Here is a 22,768-nt window from a genome sequence, read left to right as displayed (position 1 = left end):
ATACTCAATTTCAGCTCCCTCTCATCTTCCTGTGTCACCTAAGAAGACAGGGAAGCTGAGAAGCACTTGTGAAGGTCACAGCCCAGGGACACAGGTTCACTAAAATAGTGAGACATAATGACAAGATGACAGAACACTTTTCTATTCCAGTACTTCATCAACTGGGCTCCTGTATAACAGGGAATTACAGTCCAAAGCACTGTAAACATTATCTTTCATTTTTTTTTTGAAAGTATAAGTATAAAAAACCTTTAATTATGTTAATTATGAGATTTTTAAACTGTATTACTGGAGAAAAGAGACCAAGTCTCCTCATAATACTTTTCTTTTTTTTTCTTTTTTTTTTTTTAATTATACTTTAAGTTCTAGGGTACATGTGCACAACATGCAGGTTTGTTACATATGTATACTTGTGCCATGTTGGTGTGCTGCACCCATCAACTCGTCAGCACCCATCAACTCATCATTTACATCAGGTATAACTCCCAATGCCATCCCTCCTCTGTCCCCTCTCCCCATAATAGGCCCCAGTGTGTGATGTTCCCCTTCCAGAGTCCAGGTGATCTCATTGTTCAATTTCCACCTATGAGTGAGAACATGCGGTGTTTGGTTTTCTTTTCTTGCGATAGTTTGCTGAGAATGATGGTTTCCAGCTGCATCCATGTCCCTACAAAGGACATGAACTCATCCTTTTTTATGGCTGCATAGTATTCCATAGTGTATATGTGCCACATTTTCTTAATCCAGTCTGTCACTGATGGACACTTGGGTTGATTCCAAGTCTTTGCTATTGTGAATAGTGCCGCAATAAACATACGTGTGCATGTGTCTTTATAGCAGCATGATTTATAATCCTTTGGGTATATACCCAGTAATGGGATGGCTGGGTCATATGGTACTTCTAGTTCTAGATCCTTGAGGAATTGCCATACTGTATTCCACAATGGTTGAACCAGTTTACAATCCCACCAACAGTGTAAAAGTGTTCCTATTTCTCCACATCCTCTCCAGCACCTGTTGTTTCCTGACTTTTTAATGATTGCCATTCTAACTGGTGTGAGATGGTATCTCATTGTGGTTTTGATTTGCATTTCTCTGATGGCCAGTGATGAACCTACAAAGAACTCAAACAAATTTACGCAGAAAAAACAACCCCATCAAAAAGTGGACAAAGGATATGAACAGACATTTCTCAAAAGAAGACATGCATACAGCCAACAGATACATGAAAAAATGCTCGTCATCACCGGCTATCTTTCATTTAAGAAGGAAACCGACACACCAAAGGAGACAAAAACAAGGACACTAGAGGAAATATTTGTCTCCAACACAACAGCTACTGCAAACAGTAAATACAGCCTAATTCCTAGTCAGATCAACCTTAAAACTTCCACAGTAAAGGTCTGTCTACCTTAGTTCCCTTCACTTAACACATCATATCCAGCTTTCAATAAATAATTACAGGGCATGCTGAAAGGCAAAAGACAAAACAAAACAAAAAGTCCGAGGAGACAAAGCAAGTATCAAAACAAGACTCATATATAGCAGACGTTTTGGAATTATCAGACCAGGAATTTAAAATAACTATGATTAACATGCTAAGGATGCTAATGGAAACAATTAGACAACATACAAGAACAGATGGTTAATGTAAGCAGAGAGATGGAAACTAAGAATCAAAAGGAAATAGAAATAAAAAATACTGTAATAAATGAAGAATGCCTTATCGGACTCATTGATAGATTGGACATGACCTAAGAAAGAATCAGTTAAGCTTGAAGATGCCAAAGGTGTAAATACACATAGTAGGAATACAAGAAGAAGAAAGAGAGAAAGGCAAAAGAAGAAATATTTGAAGTAATAATGATTGAGCAATTTCCAAAATTCATGACAGACCTCAAGCCACAAAACCAGGAAGCTCAGAGAACACCAAGCAGAGAAATATTGAAAAAATCTATACCCAAGCATATCATATTTGAACTGCAAAAAATCAAAAACAAAGAGAAAATCTTGAAAGAAGCCAGAAAAAAGAAATGGAAGAAAATATGACTGGGATTCCACATAAAACTGTGATATAATACAAAAAGTGCTCATGTGAGGTTGAAAACCATGAATTAGGGTGATATGGTTTGGCTGTGTCCCCACCCAAATCTCACCTTGAATTGTAATCCCCATAATCTCCACGTGTCATGGGAGGGACCTGGTGGGAGGTAACTGAATCACGGGAGCGGTTTCCCCCATGGTGTTCTCGTGATAGTGAGTTCTCAGGAGATCTGATAGTTTTATATGCATCTGGCATTTTCCCTGCTGGCACTCATTCTCTCCCCTGCTGCCCTGTGAAGAGGTGCCTTCCACTATGATTGTAAGTTTCCTGAATCCTCCCCAGCCATGCAGAACTGTGAGTCAATTAAACCTCTTTTCTTTGTAAATTACCCAGTCATGGGTATGTCTTCATAGCAGCGTGAGAATGGACTAATACAGAGGGGGCCGTGCTAATACACAGAGCTACAGGTTTTTCTTCAGAAATGCCCAGTATCTTAGGCATAGGAGGGAATAAGAGATAGCTGGACTAACCCAGGGCTGAAATTCTCCCAGGCAGGTATAGTGGAAAGTCAGTGCTTTATAGGAGTTCGAGGTACTGGCAGAAGTAATGTTGGTGTGTGGTAACTAAATAAGGAGGTGGGTAAAGACAATAGTGGGCTGATACAGGTTGAGAGACTAATGGTTTTAAAGTGGAACAGGTATAATTAGAGTAACAGAGTGGGAGAGCTGGAAAATAGGCTGTGGTCAGAGTTGGATAAATGAAATTAGGGTTTCAGAAGTGAAACCATTCTGGTAGATTAGGTTTGGGCTATGGCCATGGGAGTGAATAGCTAAAACTGAATATGAATGAAACACTCTGAAGTTTTCAAAATGGAGATGAAGGAATATGGGTGGGATCGGTTCATGAGCGGAGTAATTTTTTCCTCTTTCTATACACCTGATAGTCTGCCTATCAGGTGTGACAGAACATATAACCAGCAGAAGAGCTATTCAACTCATGAATTAACTCCAGTGGAAGAGAATACTATATCAGATGTACATTTTCTCTCTGTTTCACACTGGGTCACATCCATTATAACACTTTTTACTATGATCTGATGTCAAAGGAATATGAAGAAGAACCACTTTTTCAAGAAGTAAATAATTTCACAAGTGGGCATACATTTGACATTTGTGATACTGGGTAAGTACACTGTGCATTTGTTTACATGCTGATAAAATTGTGATCTATGGTATCAGTAAAATATCAGAGAGAAGGAAAATGATATATGTGAAGGGCAGCTCAACACGATCTTAATTTCAAAGCAAGTCATAAATGAATGAATGGGAGGCAGATACATTATCTGCAGAAAAGCCCAAAGGTGCTGGGTGGTAAGGGTAGTCATTACAAAGGCAGCTCTGCATGTTGGACTTTACTTATGTGACTTTCCAAATGGTTCTGTTCACTGTAAGATAGAAGTGGCTTAATATTTTAAGATAAGGAGACAGGAAGCCTTATGGATCTTAGAAGTGTCACCTGCCTGGCCGGGTGCAGTGGCTTGCACCTGTAATCTCAGCATTTTGGGAGGCTGAGGTGGGCGGATCACGAGGTCAGGAGACCGAGACCATCCTGGCTAACACGGTGAAACCTCGTCTCTACTAAAAATATAAAAAATTAGCCAGGCATGGTGGCGGGTACCTAGTAGTCCCAGCTACTAGGGAGGCTGAGGCAGGAGAATGGTGTGAACCCGGGAGGTGGAGCTTGCAGTGAGCTGAGACTGCGCCACTGCACTCCAGCCTGGGGGACAGAGTGAGACTCTGTCTCACAAAAAAAAAAAAAAAAAAAAAAAAAAAAAAAAAAAAAAGAAGTGTCACCTACCTTGGCTATACAGCACTTACTATCAAACTTTCATCTAGAACTTGTAAGTAAAATCAGTGGTTTCAACTATAACTTTTTAAAGTTCTTTGCATGACCATGCAATAATCAAAGAGCCACAGAATGGAGATATGGTTAGTTAGAGGGAGAAATGTAGGTCTGAATGTTTCACAAAGTAGGTAGATAATATCTGAATGACCAAGTTAATCTTTAGGCTGATGAATCCCATCCACAGTTTTACAGTGATATAAAAGTATATGGGTTGGACCAAACATTCACATGCACATGGCAGTGACTGTGGTGATACCTCATCCAGATCTTCTCTTCAGGACCTACACACTCATTCCTTGAGCTGGCCTGTGTTGGCTGCTAATAGCTCACAGCAGGGTTCCTACCTGGAGATTGTTCTTAGCCAAAGGGAGCTGCCTCATACAAATGTTAACACTTTCCTGGAGGCCTGTCTAGATGTGATGTGTGATTGATGCAAGAGTTCAAAGGCTGGGCCCCTCTGGCTCAGTTCAGGCCACATTTGAAGGATCATCTTAGCTCCAGAGCTCCCCATGCATCTTCTCCTTCTGCCACTGCTGCTTTCTTCACTACTTCAGAGGTGTTGCCCCAATTTGAATCTAGATGATATCCCTGTGTCAGGGTCTGTTTCCACACTTCTTAAATATGGGAAGTTTCCCAACTATACATAAAATATTGTCAATGTAATGTTTAATGACGCTGTAAGAATATGAGACAATAATGAGAACATCTAGTTTGTACTGCAGTTCCACTATTTAATAGCTCCATGACTTTGGATAATTTAACTTCTCTGTGTCTCAGTTTCCTTATCTTTAAACACTGGCTAATTTCTTTTGAAATAAGGATTACTACAAAGATCCCAAACAGTTCCCTGTACACACACACAAACACATGCATACTTTCAAATACAATATTCTTATTTCAGTTTACATGAATTGGTTCTGACAAAAACTAATTATTTTCACATTTGTTATTTCACTGAAACATTCTATTAGACAGCAAGTCAATATTAAGACTACACACAAAAAAGTCACTAATTGCCTACTATATGCTTGGCTCTGTGACCTATACCAGGTACACAAGATGACGTGGTTCTTGACCTCAGGGGGTTACAGTCCTGTGTGGAGAGGCATCTAATCTAAACAAGGGTAATGAAATATTATAAATGCCAAAATGTCTTAAAACAATTGGAGGAGTAGTCACTCCTCTAAGGATATCAGAAACGACTTCATAAAGACGACCCTTCAGGTAAGACTGTTTTTAGGAAAGGTACTTTACTTTCAGCACAGTTTTCTTGAGTAATGAAGGATTCTTTACTGCCAAATAATAATGATATTTGATTATAATCTATAACAACTATTTTGTATGAGTCTACTTATACAGAGAATTTTCATAGACACATTTATAACAGAGTTAAGTTTACTTACTGTTATCTTACGAGGACAGTCATTAGAACACAGACCACTAAGAACTGTGGAAAAATAAACAACAGGCAATTATTACTATTATAAGTTTATATTTAGAGTGAGCTCTAATTTTCTCCCTAAGATCCATTAATATACTCTATTGATTCATAATCACAAGCAGAAACCAATTCCATTTCTTTAGATCTGAGCAAATTAAAGTTCTGTTGTTCACTTTATACCAGTATTTCAAAAACCTAAACTGTCAAGATGTTACTATTTTGTGAACTATATAGGTGAGATAAATTATGATTATATCATACCATACCTAAAATAGAACCTTAGATTCTGACAGAGGGGTGCTAAATGAGAACCAACTAAAATGTATACTAAGAAAAACAAATAGAGCATTCAGCACTTTATATCTCAGACTAGACTTTTCCCATTATGTAATTCTGGGTCAAAGATTTTGGGTACCCTTGATAACTAATATAGAGAGCATAACTATAAAATAATTGATGAGTCTACAACAAATAAAAATAACTTTGTGATACATTTATTCTATAATCAGCAAAAATAGGTTAAAATATCTCAACAATCTCTATCTAAATAATATGAGTTCTGAAATAAAACCATATTTGTACCACTTTTGGTGAAGTGATAGCTTTGATAAGAAAGCAGACATTATATGCTATTATTTAAAAATGCTATATGTTATAAGATAAAGAGCTGATAGTTCTCGGTAAGCACACATTATTTTCATAATTATGAATATTTGTCTGTATATTACACATATCCAGAAGAAAATGGTTGATTCTGTTTGTTTATATTACATGACTATGGAATGACAATCATTCTAATACAAATGTTTGTCTTAGGCAGGGTGCGATGATTTGAATGTTGGTATCCCCCAAATTCATATCTTGGAACCTAATACCCAATGTGACAATGTTAAGAGGTGGGGCCTTTGTGAAGAGATTAAGTCACAATGGTTCCATCCTCATGAATGGGATTAATGCCTTGACAAAAGAGGCTCCAGTAATTTCTCTTGACCCCTTCTGCCATGTGAGGACATGGCAACAAGGTGCCATTTTTGAAGTAGAGGTGAGACCTTACCAGACATTGAATTTGCCAGTGCCTTGACCTTGGACTTCCCAACCTCAAGTACTGTGAGCAATAAATTCCTGTTGTTTATAAATTACCCTAAGGTTTTTTTTTTTTTTTTCTTTTTGAGACAGAGTCTCGCTCTGTCACCAGGCTGGAGTGCAGTGGCATGATCTTGGCTCACTGCAACCTCCGCCTCCTGGGTTCAAGCGATTCTCCTGTCTCAGCCTCCCTAGTAGCTGGGACTATAGGCGCATGCCACCACGCCCAGTTAATTTTTGTATTTTTAGTAGAGACGTGGTTTCACCATGTTGGCCAGGATGGTCTCAATCTCTTGACCTTGTGATCTACCTGCCTCGGCCTCCCAAAGTGCTGGGATTACAGGTGTGAGCCACCGGGCCCAGCCAGGTTTTTTTTTTTATGTTAATAGCAGCCTAAATGGACTAAGACACAGAGGATGTAAGGTAAAAGGCACCAAGAAATGAGCATGACATATTTCATCACAAAAGAGAATACCTGTTCATTTACTATAGAATATTTGCATTAAATTCAACTTGAGGAAACAGTGAAATAAATATTTTACACTAGCAAGCAGTTTTCAATGTTTAAATTTCCTTCCCTAGCACAGTGCCTGGTTCTCACTCTTTTATTATGAAAACCCTCACTTCTCACTCTCCTTTTATCTTCTTCCCTAAAGTTTAGGAAGACATTGGTAGCTCTTTTCCAATTGTTCCAAAATGATTTGCACAAGCCTTCATTTAAACCATTATCTTGCTGACCCACAGTTATTTACGCACACATGTGTCTTTGCACACAGATGTTACCTCTGCATCATTTTATTCCTTATTTTCTCAGGGTCTCACCCAACATATTTGCTCAATAAATACTTGTTAAAGGATGAAAAAAGATGGTTTATTCAGGCTAGGCACAGTGGCTCACGCCTGTAATCCCAGCACTTTGGGAGGCTGAGGTGGGTAGATCACTTGAGCTCAGGAGTTTGAGACCAGCCTGGACAACATGGAGAAACCCTGTCTCTACCAGAAAAAAAAAAAAAAAAATTAGCCAGATGTGGTGACACGCATCTGTGGTCTCAGCTACTCAGGAGGCTGAGGCAGAAGGATCACTTGAGCCAGGAAGCAGAGGTTGCAGTGATCTGAGATCGTGGTACTGCACTCCAGCCTGGGTGACAGAGGGAGATCCTGTCTTAAAAAAAAAAAAAAAAAAAAGGTAGATTATTCAGTAAATGGTGCTGGATAATTGGTTACTTGGAAAAAAATAAAGTTAGAGTTTACCTCCCTATATAAAATGCATATTTGACAAAGACAAAATAATAAAAGAACTCTTAAACTTAACAATAAAAAGACAACCCAGTTGACAAATAGGAAAAGGATCTGAATAGGTATTTCTCCAAAGAAGATATACAGATGGCCAATAAGCTCATGAAAAGATGCGCAACATCATTAGCTATCAGAAAAACATACAGCAGAATCATTATGAGATGCATGCCCATGTTCATGGCAGCAGTAGTCACAATAGCCAACAGGCGGAAGCAAGCCAAATGTCCGCTGACAGATGAATGAATAAAATATGGTAAATACATACAACGGAATATTATTCAGCCTTAAAAAGGAAGGAAATCTTGTCACATATTACAATATGGATGAACCCTGAAGACATTATGTTAGGAGAAATAAGCAGTTATTGTATAATTTCCACTTACTGTATAATTTCATTTAATGAGTTATCTAACCACTTATTATTGTATAATTTCATTTAATGAGTTATCTAAAGTAGTCAAATTCACAGAGACAAAGTAGAATGGTGCTTAGTCAGGGCTACGGGGAAGGGGAAAAACGGAGCTGTTTAATGGGTATAGAGTTTCAGTTTTGCAAGAAGAAAAAGGTTTGGAAATGTGTTTCACCACAATGCAAATATACATAACTCTACTGAACTATACCTTAAAAATGGTTAAGATGGCAAATTTTGTGTGACACGTTTTTAACCACAATTTAAAAAATGGTTAAGATGGTAAAAAAAAACCCACAATGAGTTAACATTTTATACACACTAAGATGGTTACAATAAAGCAGTCCAAGAATAACAAATATTGCTGAAGATGTGAAGAAACTGGAACTCTTATACATTTCTGATGGAAATGTGGAATGGTGCAGCTGCTTTGGAAAACAACGTGGCAATTCCTTAAAAGGCTGAACATAAAGTTCTCCTTTGACCCAGTAATTCATTTCCAGCCATAGTCTAAGAAAAACAAACAAGCAAAAATCCAAACAGAAACTTGTACATCAGTGTTCATAGCAGTATTATTTATAATAGCCAAAAGGTGGAAACCATCCAAATGTCCATCAAATGATCACTGGATAAACAAAATCTGGAATATATATGCAACAGAATATTATTTTGCAATTAAAAGGAATAAAGTACTGAATGCATATTACAACATGGATGAATCTTGAAAACATTATGCTAAGTGTAAGGGAGGAGACCATCCCTCATATTGTCTTATGCCCAATTTCTGCCTCCAAAGAAGGAAGAAGTAAAAACTAAAAGGCAGAAATGAAATCCACAGGTAGACAGCCCGGCGCCACACCCTGGGCCTGGTAGTTAAAGATCGACCCCGGACCTAATCGGTTATGTTATCTATAGATCACAGACATTGTATAGAAACGCACTGTGAAAATCCCTATCTTGTTTTGTTCCGATCTAATTACCGGTGCACGCAGCCCCCAGTCATGTAACCCCTGCTTGCTCCATCAATCACGACCCTCTCACACGCACCCCCTTAGAGTTGTGAGCCCTTAAAATGGACAGGAATCGCTCACTTGGGGAGCTCGGCTCTTGAGACAGGAGTCTTGCCGATGCCCCCGGCAGAATAAACCCCTTCCTTCTTTAACTCGGTGTCTGAGGAGTTTTGTCTGCGGCTCGTCCTGCTACAAGTGAAAGAAGCCAGTCACACAATATGACCCCGTTTATATGAAATGTCCAGAATAGGCAAATCAATGGATACATAAAGTAAATGAGTGGTTGCCTGGAGCTGGGGGATGATGGGAGCATGACAGACAATGGGTACAGGGTTTCTTTCTGTCGTGATGACTATATTCTCAAATGATTGCAATGATGGTTGCACAACTCTGAGAATATGCTAAAGCCATTAAATTGTATACTTCAAATGGGTCATGATATGCTATGTGAATTACATATCGATAAAGCTGTTACAAAATAAGAAAGATACCATAAAAGTTTAAAAGACTACTGAAAAAGGGGGTGAACTTTTTATGATGTAACAATATAAAGAGATACTATTGCTAATATAAAAAGAATTTCTAGATATCAGAAGATAATCCAATAGAAAACAAAGGATTTCAAGAAGCAATATCTAGAAGAGAAAATACAAATAATCAAAAAACACTGAGAAAGACACTCAACTGCACTAGTTAGGAAAAAACCAATATTATTCCCAAGAGATAGGTGAAAAAGAAAAGCATGATAAAATTGTAGGGAAAATAATAAATATATTCACAAAGGGTTCTTTAACATATACTGCAGTACATTTACAAATCCATTAGAAAATAAGAAAGGACAAGGACTATAGATAGAAATAAAGATACAAATGGCTCTTAAATATATGAAAAGATGCTGAACTTCATTATAAGAAAAACATGAAATAAAAATCGGACATATTTTTCACCTAACTGGCAAAGATAAAAAAGTTTAATAACCCCTTGGGTTGTTGAAGGTGTTAGGAAAAGAGCATTTTCATATATATAGTTAGGTGGAAGTAGGAAATTATACAATTTCTGTGAAGGGATATCTGTTAAAAAATACAATATACCGTTCAAAACAAGGCAGAATTAATCTGTGGTATTGGAAATTATAGTAGCAATTACTTTAGGTGAACTGGGTTAGTCACTAATAAAGGGGCTGGAGGGCACATTTTGGATGTTGGTAGTATTTGTTTCTTGATCTGGGTGTAATTGTATGGGTATGTTTACTCTGTTAAAATTTATAGACCTGTGCACTTACGTATACTTTTCTGTATGTTATATTTAAAAATATATATGTTTTAACAATTCCATTTTTAATAATTTATTCTACAGGATATTCATTACAGTGGTATTCATAATAAGAGATTGAAAACCACATGATATATGTGAATAAGGAACTCATTAAATTATGTTGTAACCATACTATATGATACTATTCAGTAGTTAAAGAAGTTTCAATTGCTTCTTTAACTACTGAATGTATTCTATATTATACATATATATATTTGTATATGCATACAATATCTTAGATACAAAGAGGTTGTCTCTGGGAAGAGAACTGTATCACTGGCAGATGAGTAAAAGGGAGACTTACTTTTATCATACACCCATGAAATTTTTAATAGACCATCTGCATTACTTATTTTAAAAACAAATTCATTAGTGAAATAAAAATTTAGGACTCTCAGATGAGTATGTGGTAAATTGGATAGTGTTATATGCTGGTGAAAATATAAATCCCTACAACTTTCAGGGAAGATAATTTGTTATTATTGATTAACATTAAAAACACAGTCTCTTCAACTCATGTCTATGAAATCCGCTAAGAGATAAAGCGAAATAAATTGTGGAACATATATAACATTATGGAATGATACAGAGGTATCAGAAGAATGAGGGAGGCCTGTATGTGCTGACTTGTAAGGGGGCTTATACTTTATTAAGGTAAAAAACCCAAGACACATGCAAATATGTTTCATAAAGTTCCATTTAAAAGTATGTGTTGGGCTGGGCATGGCGGCTCACTCCTGTAATCCCAGCACTATGGGAGGCCGAGGTGTGCGATTAGGAGTTCGAGACCAGCCTGGCCAACGTGGTGAAACTCCGTTTCTACTAAAAATACAAAAATTAGTTGGGAGTGATGGCAGGCACCTGTAATCCTAGCTACTCAGGAGGCTGAGGCAGAAGAATCGCTTGAACCTGGGAGGCGGAGGTTGCAGTGAGCCGAGATCGCACCACTGGACTCAAGCCTGGGCGACAGAGGGAGACTCTGTCTCTAAATAAATAAATGTGTTCAATGGATCTCAGACATAGTGTTGAGCAAACGAAGCCAGGCACCAAGAGCACATCCTGTATGATTTCATTTACATCATGTTCAAAAACGGCCTTAAGCATACCCAGCCTCGTGCATCTCTTCCATCTGGACGTTTGCCTGTATCCTTTGTAATACCTTTTATAATAAGCAGGTAAATGTAAGTAAATTGTTTCCTTGAGTTCTGTGAGCTGCTCTAGCAAATCAAACCCAAGGAAGCGGTCATGGGAAGACTGATTCATAGCCAGTTAGTTAGAAGTACAGGTCCTGACCTGGGACTTGTGATTGGCATTTGCAATGTGGGGCAATCTTGTGGGGCTGAGCCCTCAACCTGTGGGATCTGACAGACTATCTCTTGGTAGATAGTGTCAGAATTGATTGGTTGATGTATGGAGGGGGAAGGCAGAATCCCTACATATTTTGGTGACCAGAGATGAAGTATTCTGTGTGGTAGTGATTGTGTGAGAGTAGACAGAACAAAGTTTGGTTTTGTTCTGTCTCTTACCTTATGCATAATTATGCATAATTGCATGGTATTCCATCGTGTGTGTGTATTTACCCCTCTTTATGTTATGGATTGAATGAGTACCCCCTCCCTCAAATTCATATGTTGAAGCCCTAACCCCCAATGTGGCTGTTCTTGGAGACAGGGCCTCTAAGGAAGCAATTAAGGTTAAATGAGGTCACAGAGAGAGGATCAGTGTCTCCTAATAAGTGAGCTTGCTGTTTCTACCTAAATGCACACGAAGAGAACATGTGAGCACACGCTGAGATGGCAGCCACCTAGAAGCCAGGAGGCGAGGCTGCTCAAAGTGAATCTACCTTCCCAGGACTTTGATCTTTAACTTCCTAGCTTCTAAAACTGTGAGAAATAAATTTCTGTTGTTGAAGACACTCAGCCTGTGGTATTTTGTTATGGAAGCCTGAGCAGACTAACACATACATACTTCTTTAAAAAAATTTTTTTAGGCTGGGTGTGGTGGCTCACGCCTGTAATCCCAGCACTTTGGGAGGTCGAGGTGGATGAATCACCTAAGGTCAGGAGTTCAAGACCAGCCTTGCCAACATGGTGAAACCCTGTATCTACTAAAAATACAAAAAAATTAGTAGGGCATGGTGGTGCGTGCCTGTAATCTCAGCTATGACGGTGGCTGACGGAGGAGAATCGCTTGAACCCAGGAGGTAGAGGTTGCAGTGAGCTGAGATCGTGCCATTGCATTCCAGCCTGGACAACAAGAGCAAAATTCCGTCTCAAAAAAAAAAAAAATTATGTAGATGAAATCATACTACATATTATTGTGTAATTACCCCACATCTATTACTTCAACCACATAATTGCATGGTATTCCATTGTTTGTGTGTGTATTTACCCTTTCTTTTTATTAGGATCTTTAGGTTCATCCCCTCCTCATACCCCAATTTTTTTTCCTCCTAAAAACACCATTGGCAAGATCAGCTTTATGGACCTGGTACATTTATACATAGATCTTTGGCACATCTCTGACAATTTCCTTGGGATAAATGCATAAAACATAATTTCTGGGTTCAATCTTAAAGCTTTTGATGTACACAATGAAACTATTCTCCAGAAAAGACTATCAAACATCTAAAAAGACCATTTATTGATCTTCTGCTAAGTGCCAAGCTGTGAACACATGAATTTTCTTTTACAAATGCTCTTCCTTAATCTTCATATCAAGACTGTGAAATAATTCTAATTGTCCCTTGCCTCCCGCCTCCTCTTTTTTTTTTTTTGAAGAGGAAACTGAAGAACTGAAGCGTCGGCCCATATTCACGGTCACAAGGTGAATGGAACTCTTTTGCAAGACTATGTGGCCACTGCTTTCAACAAGCAACAAGAAACTAACTCATTTAAAGAACACATTATCCTACTATGATAGAAGATGAGAAATCGATGAATCATTGGGTTATTTTCTGTATAAGATAAAATGTCTGTGTCTTGGTTAGCATAGAGTATTACATAATCTATGCTATCACATAATCACATTAGTATTAACCACATAATGCTAATTCAAAAATCATGTAATAGTTTCTTTCATTTTGTATATAATAAGCTAAAAACTCGGTTCTTGCATCTGTTTTTGTTTTTTCACAAGACTTCCTGTCAAATTTGAAGTTTCACATTATAACATTAGGATCACATGATAAGACTTAAATGTAACCTTAACTTTGCCACATCTTTTCTCCACTAAGAAATTTTATACAATAAAATCAAACTAGGTATTAAAGATGAAAAAAATATGATACATATTTGCCATAGATATGTGTTATAAAAAGGGGTATCTACATAATACAAATAGAGTATGCATTTCCTTGTTTTTTGCAACCACAGATTCAAGGAGAAACAATACTAACCCTTGATTAATTATCATGCTGGTTCATAATATTGCTTAATTAGGAATTCTGAACTCTCAACATAGTATTATAAAGGTTATTCTGTGTCCACTCAGAAATTATTTTACCTACAGAACGACTTGTCCTTTTCCCAGTGATATCTATATGACTATGCAGCAGGTGAGGCTGACTCAGACTGTGTGGCTTCTGGGCTCTACTAGCTACATATGTTTGATGTAAGGTAGGAAAATATGTCTTTAGCTATATTCAGTAATGATACTGCTTTTGTTAAGGAGTGCTACAGACATAAGGATGAAATTTTACTTTTAGCTTTGGCTTTACCACTCAAATCCTCTGTGACCCACCCTTTAGTTTTCTTTTCTTTCTTTTTTGAGACAGAGTCTCACTCTGTTGTCCAGGCTGAAAGGCAGTGGCACCATCTTGGTGCACTGCAACCTCTGCCTCCTGGTTTCAAGTGATTTTCGTGCCTCGGCCTCCCAAGTAGCTGGGATTACAGGCACCTGCCACCACACCTGGCTAATTTTTGTATTTTTAGTAGTCATGGGGTTTCACCATGTTGGCCAGGCTGGTATCGAACTTGGGGCCTCAAGTGATTCGCCTGCCTTGACCTCCCAAACTGCTGGGATTCCAGGTGTGACCCACCATGCCTGGCCTAGTTTTCTTATAAGAAAAAAAGAGGACACCTACTCTCATACTTATTATCTTCTTCGCCTCCTGAGTTAATGAAATTTGAAAATGTCTGAAAAACATTAGGTTTCTTGAAATTTACAGACCATGTAAAGAAAATTTTTATTCTCATTTTTTCCCCTCTTATTGCTCAGCATATTAAAGGGACAGACTTATCAGGAATATGGTTTCAATCACAGTTTATTACAATTAGATATAAATTCTTCATAAAAGGCAGAACTGAATTAAATATTGCTGGAAAACACAACAGAGTATAAGTTTTATATGTATGTTAGTAGTTCATCCTCTGTTATTAATAATCTGCTACTAACAGAAACTAAGTCTTTAGGTCATGAGTGTTGATAAGGGTAAACGTCAAGGCAACTATCTGACACCAACGTTGGCTCAAAGTCATAAGCACCACTCCTTTCAAGCTTCCTATTCATTCAGCACAGAAAATCTCATCAAGTAGGGCCACGTCTTGCTGTATTAGCTAATGAAAGATGTGATCACGGACAAATCACTTCACCTCTCTTTCTTTTATGGTTTTACAAAAACATTTAAAGTAAGAGAGTTGGATGAAATAATTTATAAGGTTTATAAAAACCTCTAAACTGGAGTTTTTATAAACCTTATAAATTATTTCATAATTATTTGATTCCAAACTGGGATCTACATTGTTATCTGGTAGTTTCAGTTACTTAATACCCTAGCTCAGAGGGAAGTAGCCTGGGTTTAAAGGGCTCTTTGTGTAAGTTTGCTTACATGTAACAAAATTATCTAGAGAACAGAGAGCCTTGAACAGTCTGGGTCTGAATGAATGAGGCTGGATCATGGAGGATGCATCCTCTCAATCTCAGAAATGCAGAGCAGAACCAGAAATGGAACTTGCTATTATGTAAGCTAATTTTCTACATTCTCTTTGTCCTTATAGCATATGTAACATTACATACATACTCACATATTTTCATCTAAATCTTATATATATGATATGATTATAGGAAGCAATCGTGTAAAGCAGAAGGCACATGATAAACAATAAACGTTAGCTATTACTATTTTGTTTTTAAAACAAACTATAGAGTCTATCATTCTGGATTTCAGGATTTAGAGGCATCAGCTGTCATTGCTGCAGCTTCTTTTGGTGTGCCTGAAACTTCAGGAACCAGCAGAAGCAGGCGGAGAATGCTTAGTGCTCATGGTGGTTATATCTACTAAGTGGCAAAGAGCATAGCTTTTCTAAAACACTTTTCCAGACTTTCCAAATGTTTTACAATAGGCTCTCTTATTTTTGTAATCAGAAAACAAAACTAAATAATACTAAACCAAAACCTTACCAATAAAAAAAGAAATAATGTGTTAAAGTTCTCTTGCATAATCAAAAAAGTAAAAGGATAGACTGATGGTGTTTCTACAAATGTCACCCTGAAATTATAATTTAAAAACTCCATAATGTCAAGCTTATGAACAAGTAAAAATTATTTCAAGTAGTCTATTAAATGAGTGCAAATATATAATTTCCCCAGTGATATCAGAATAAAAATTTCATCATCTGTGCTTCAGTTAGGTTAACAAAAAAAAAAAAAAAAAAAAAAAAAAAAAAAAAAAAGCATTATTAAATGCTCCAAGGCTAAATTTACTGTGATTACAGCAAAAGCCCATTTTTTAAAAGTAGGACAGTTATATTACTGGTATAAAAATATAGGTTGATGGGTGAAGTAAAATTTATTTTTTTAAGTATAGTAACTGGGAAGGTATGCTAAAATATATAAAGGGCCCATTATGGAAAAGGGAAATTTAACAGGACAGACAGACACCTGTATGCAATTCCAGCCTTCTACTATTTGTGTTCTTTGCCCCTGTGAGCTTTGTGAAGGCAAGAACTGTTTTTGTTTGATTTTTAAGTGTCTCTCTGTGTTGCTTAGTTCAAGTGTTACTCAATGTTTTTTAACTAGCTAATTTTGGCTAACTCTAGAAGTTTAAGAATTTTTAACCATTTCATAAGCTTTTGTAATTATATATTATTTGTAATCATATTACAGGCTGGGTGCAGTGGCTCATGCCTGTAATCCCACCACTTTGGGAGGCCAAAGTGGGCGGATCACTTGAAGTCAGGAGTTTGAGACCAGCCTAGCCAACATAGTAAAACCCCATTTCTACTAAAAATACAACAATTAGCTGAGCATGGTGGTGTATTCCTGTAATCCCAGCTACTCAGGAGGCTGAGGCAGGAGAACTGCTTGGACCCAGGAGGCGGAGGTTGCAGTGAGCTGAGATCATGCCACTGCACTCTAGCCTGGGTGACAAAGCAAGACTGTGTCTCAAAAAACAAAAAAAAATTACAAAAATTGTACACAGGATTATTATAAATACCCTTTTAAATGAGCTGTTCCAAAAAGTAGTTTCTAATACTTCTAGGGGCTTTTAAAACCAAATTTGTTTTTAAAGATTAAAAAAATATGAAAACAGCCTACTCACAATTAAATAAAAAGCAGTAATTAAAATACTTGATGAGCTATGTGAAATACTGGTTATTAGGAGATTTAACTTGTACTTTAAAACATGGACAATAGGATGTGCAATTCACAAGTTTCTTTTAACATGATAACGCTTAGGATTTTATCATTTCATGTTAAACCATACTGTATGTTATAGTCCATGTATTTTTAAATATATTTAAAGTATAAAAATTTGGCTTCTAGCATTGTGATTCAGTTTATATTAGCTATTTCACACAAATATCAAAACCAAAACCCAAATATGGCAATAACCGTGCATAAATACTGTAATGCTAAGCCAACGTGCAGGTTGGGAGAAGGATGAGTTAAATAGCCAAAGCTGTAAAGGTCAATACTGTATAATGGTTTTAGTTTTGTTTAAAGTAAAAAATTCCTGCCTGGATTCTGAGTGACTATTCATATTCCTTCTCTGAAAATGTCTTTAAGTTTGTTTCTTTAAGACACATGAACACAAAAACATCATCACCTCTCTAAAAATTACTCAAGCTTTGAGCACATGTGTAAAATCAAGTACCTGCCTCCAGACATTCTTGTCATTTAGACAACATTATTTTAGATATTCTGTGGAAGATTTTTTGGTCTGTTGTTGATTACCTTTCATTCATTATTTTATTAAATTTTAAAATCATATGCTCTTTGTACAAAAAATACAGAAACATATAATGTGCTTTGAAGTAATCTTAATCTTGTTCTTTATGTGTACAAACATATTAAGTATCAAATATGGTAGTTATATAATTTATACCTATATAAATATATATACATATATTTCATACACATATAAATTTGTTAAAATTTTTGCTGAAGTCAGGAGCAGTTTGACCTTTAAGAACATACCGAATAATAAGATAAGTATGTGACATGATGGATATGTTAATTTGCCTGATTTAATAATTTCATAAGGTATATACATACTAAAATATCACACTGCATCCCTTAAATTAAAAAAATGTTAAAAAAGGAATTAAAAACAGAAAACGTATTGGTTCCAGGTCAGTATGTTTGAAATAATTTCTAGTAGACAATTTCAGAAACAAATTATTTACCTTCCTTAATTCCCTAAATGTCACTGCAATGTTCAAAAATAATAAATGACAGATATCTTAAGACATTCTTAAAGGATACTGAATAGGTAAGATTGAGAAAGAGCTAATTAGTGTTGAGCAGGTCAGAGAGCTACTGGGGCAACAGGGGTGGACCCCCCCAGCAGCCCATTGGGAAACCTTTCAGCTCAGAGCTGCGGCAGCCGAGAGGGGAAGCATGCTAGGGCTGAACGGAGGGTCTCTGGAAAGCAGGCACGAGGCTTGTGACAGGAAAAGCTGCATTTGTTACTTGCTAGTTTTTGCTAGCAAAGTAAAGTGGGGGATTTGCTGGTGCTTCTAGTCAGTGCCCTATATAACTTCAGTGTTGCCCAAAATACAAACTTTTTAGCATACAGGATGAAACAACACAAAAAGGCTCAGCAAAGCAGTGAGTTCCTCCCTGTAACATCCTCTCATTATTTCCCACTGGAAAGCACAAACGTGTTCAGACTCAGAGAGCCTGTCGACGCCCTCAGTTGAGGCCACAGGAGTAAGTCAGGGCTCTTGGGTCTCTTGCTAGTGACTTTCACAAAGAATGCAGTTGGAGTTCAACTCTAAGGCATCACTTCAACTCTCCTGTCTGAGAGCCCCCAAGCCACCACTTTGCTCAAATATAGCTTCCATCCCAGGTGGGCTCCCAGCTTGTGAGCCCCAAAGGGGAAAGGAAAAAGGAAGCAGTGGCAATTGTCTGATGGACAGAAGTATATAGTGACCCACCCCATCCGCACTACCCACCAACATTGATTCTTTTAAGAAATGTAAGCAGAGAAAAATCCTCATGCACAAGAAGAAAAGCAACAGCTTAAGAGAAGGAAGACTAATAGGAACAACCATATAAATGGCCCCCACCTAAACAGAACATGCACAGGAACAGGAGGGAATTTCAAAGATGACCGTATTACAGTAGCCCCCACTTATCCAAGGGGACATGTTCCAAGAGCACCAGTGGGTGCCTAAAACCGTGCAGAGCACTGAATCCTAAATATGCTGTTTTTTCCCGTATATATACATACCTATGATAAAGTTTAATTTACAAATTGGGCATAGTAAGAGACTAACAACAATAAACTAGTAATAGAACAATTATAACAATAAACTATAATAAAAGTTATGTGAATGTGGCTTTTCACTCTGAAAATATTTTCTTACACTGTACTCACATCTTTTCAGAATACAGTTGACGATGGGTAACTAAAACCACAGAAAGTGAAACTGTGGATAAGTGGGGACTACGCCATATGCAAGAAGATAATAGAGCAATGTTTATAAAATTCTACAATAGCAAACTTAGTGTTAACAGTAAGAGCAAGAGAAAGATATTCTAAGACATACCAGTACTCAGAAAATATATTAACCTAAGTACAACCTTTCTGAAAATAACTTGAGAAAATACTTCACCAGAACAGGAGCTGGAATGAAGAAAGGGGAAAATGTGGTATATAAGAAAAAAGGTGGCAATAAAGCTGGTAAAATTTGTTTAATTACTGATAATATGGTTGTGAATTATTAAGAAATGATTTATAGCCGGGTGCGGTGGCTCATGCCTGTAATCCCAGCACTTTGGGAGGCCGAGGCGGGCGGATCACAAGGTCAGGAGATCGAGACCATGGTGAAACCCCGTCTCTACTAAAAATACAAAAAATGAGCCTGGTGCGGTGGCGGGCGCCTGTAGTTCCAGCTACTCGGGAGGCTGAGGCAGGAGAATGGCGTGAACCCAGGAGGCGGAGGTTGCAGTGAGCCAGGATCGCGCCACTGCACTCCAGCTTGGGCGACAGAGCGAGATTCCGTCTCAAAAAAAAAAAAAAAAAAAAAAAAAAAAAAAGAAAGGATTTATAAAATAGAAGGCACAAAAAGTAAAACAAAACTAATCATCCAGAAATTAAACTTCCATATTATTTCAACAAAACCCGGAGGCAGGCAAGGGGAATAAAAGCTTTCCCATTACATATCTGCTTTCGGTGAAAAAAGAAAAAAGAAAGCTTTCCCAAAGGAAAGGTCTCATCTTGTTTGGTAAGCAAAGGTGAAGATACTGTTACAATTTTAAAAGTGCTAGGGGAAACAGGGTTCATCCAGGTTTGTTAGAAACGAGTTAAGTTCTAGACTAGAATGAAGATTCAGAACCTCCAAGTGTATCTGACAGGAATAACAATAAAAGATGAGAGCCGGTAACTAGCCTTGATTCAGGGGAGAGGGGATCCCACAATTCTGTAATACGCAAGGTCCCCGTCTTCATGCAAGTGCCGTGGATCTGCTGTGCTGTGTGTAAGAGAGGCAGAAGGGCAGTTTACATTGCCGTGGCCACATATAAAAGCTTAAGTATCCCCAATTTCCTTAACTGAAAAACAGTGGCATTTAGTATAGGCTGCTTTGAAATTAGAGTAACAGAATAATTTAAGAGCAAAATATGCTGTGGACATTGCCGATGGCTGTGAAGGGTAATTACGTACTAGTAACTGACTTAAGGCAAACAACTGATAATCAAAGGAAAGAGTGGAAGAGCATCTCAAAACAACTAGGAGGTTATTTTTCTTCCAAATGATTGCTTTAAATTGGGATCTCATTTCCTGTGACCTTTCTGTAAATTACATTATTAATATTTATGTTAATATCTTTAATGCAAAGTTATCCTGTTTTCTAAAACTAAAACCTCCTGCACCAAATTGGCTATCCATGGGTCTCAGCTTGGAGATGTGTGGAGAATCCTCTCCTCAGGATAATGTTACTGAGACTGCAGGGTGACTTGTCCTGATTTAGGCTAGGAAGCTGAAGGCCAGGGATTCTTAAACTCTCCACATTAGAGATTCTCAAGACTCTCTTAGGTTTTTTGTTTTAACTTTTTACCATGGAACATCTCAAACAAAAGTACAAACATATATAAAACTATAATAGCAGAATGAACTTCACACACATTTCTCACAATTTCAAAAACTGTCAAAACACATGGCCAACCTTGTTCCATCTATATCCAGCTTCCACATCCCTGGATTACTTTAAAGAAGGGCTCAGACATGTCATTTCCCTGTCAGGTAGTTTGCTGTCTCACTATTTAATGATGTAAAGAAGGTTACGTTTTCCTGAGCAGGACCATGATTTGTTCTGAGTATTTTGTTACTATGATTATAAGTTAGGGCAGCGGTCCCCAACCTTTCTGGCACCAGGGATGGGTTCTGTAGAAGAAAGACAATTTTTTCATGGATGGGGGTCAGATGGGAGATGGTTTCAGGATTGTTCCACCTCAGATCATCAGGCATTAGTTAGATTCTCATAAGGAGTACACAACCTAGATCCCTCACATGTGCAGTTCACAACAGGGGTCGCGCTCCTATGAGAATCTAATGCTGCTGCTGATCTGACAGGAGACGGAGCTCAGGCAGTAATGCCAGTGATGGGATGCAGCTGTAAATACAGGGGAAGCTTTGCTCACCCTCCGGCCATTTACCTCCTGTTGTGCGGCCTGGTTCCTAATAGGCCTCAGACTGGTTTGGGGACCCCTACGTTAGGGTCCGCTTTAACAATAAAAACTAGAGTAATTTTATTGGAACAATTTTAAAAAAATTCAACAGATACCTATAAAGGGCCTACTATATACCAGACATGAGTATCAATGGACAGAACTAACTAAATATGCACATTTTGACTTGAATTTTCTAACACCTAACTGATTCATAAAAGAAGTCTGTGTTGCATTATGAGGCGGTGAGGTCTCCTTTAGAACAAAGCATTCAAGCAGAAGATGACTAAGATGTTGCATTAGGTTAGACTTGGGCAAGATGCCTTTTGAGATTTTCCCCATCTCTAAGATCTTGTTTTTGTAATTTAAAAAAACGTAAATGAATAAATGCCAAGGAAGAACTTGGGACCCTAAATTATATGCATACATTTTTCCACATGGATAATTTCTAAATGATCAATATAAAAAAAGTCAGACCTTCTTTTGCTTCACCCTGAGAACTGCCTACTCTCTTTAGCATATTATTATTACAACTGGGAACTGGAATATCTTATCAATGTTACAAAAACCCTATGCTCTGATTCCCATCCATTCTACCTGGCTGGGGACCTCTGTGCGAGGAAGAACTTGCAGACTTGAGCATGGAAAGCAGTGGAGTCACAGGCCCTCATGCTAGTCAGCAAAACTGTCACAAGTATAGACAGGTCAATCACATTCTATTGTAAGAGTATAAAACAGAACTTTTAGTATAAAAGTAGTTTCAAGGCTTGAATAAAAGAACTTGCTGAGCACAGGGAGAACTTGATTTAACAATATACAGATTAATACCTCTTGTACTTAAAATTTTCCTTAGTACTTAATGCCTAACATCTGTTCTAGAAAGAATTAATCTTAAATCTTTCCAGGTATGCACATGCACATACCACATTCAGATGAACTAAGTAGTAAATATATGTTATTTTTGTTGTTGTTGTTTTGTTTTTAAACTTCAGACTTGAGCAAATAGTTCCTTTAAAGTATACTGGCTCCAGCCTGGCCATCACGGCAAAACCTCATCTCTACTAAAAATACAAAAAATTAGCAAGACATGTCTGTAATCCCAGCTACTGGGGAAGCTGAGGCATGAGAATCGCTTCAACCTGGGAGGCAGA

At 37.6% G+C, this 22,768-nt stretch overlaps 1 protein-coding gene across 1 annotated transcript in view; it reads right to left on the bottom strand.

Annotated features, from left to right (window-relative positions):
• The window catches only part of ITFG1 (integrin alpha FG-GAP repeat containing 1), a 292,961-nt gene that overhangs the window by 64,659 nt on the left and 205,534 nt on the right, over positions 1-22,768 (bottom strand). The window contains exon 13 of the mRNA XM_050773867.1: positions 5,353-5,396. Within this exon, the coding sequence (XP_050629824.1) occupies positions 5,353-5,396 (44 nt within the window). The remainder of the gene's footprint in view (positions 1-5,352; positions 5,397-22,768) is intronic.

Source organism: Macaca thibetana, chromosome 20 (genome assembly GCF_024542745.1).
Source record: "Macaca thibetana thibetana isolate TM-01 chromosome 20, ASM2454274v1, whole genome shotgun sequence".
Taxonomy (NCBI): Eukaryota; Metazoa; Chordata; class Mammalia; order Primates; family Cercopithecidae; genus Macaca; species Macaca thibetana.
The sequence above is the reverse complement of the archived record's forward strand: the minus strand, read 5'-3'. Positions and strand labels throughout refer to the sequence as shown.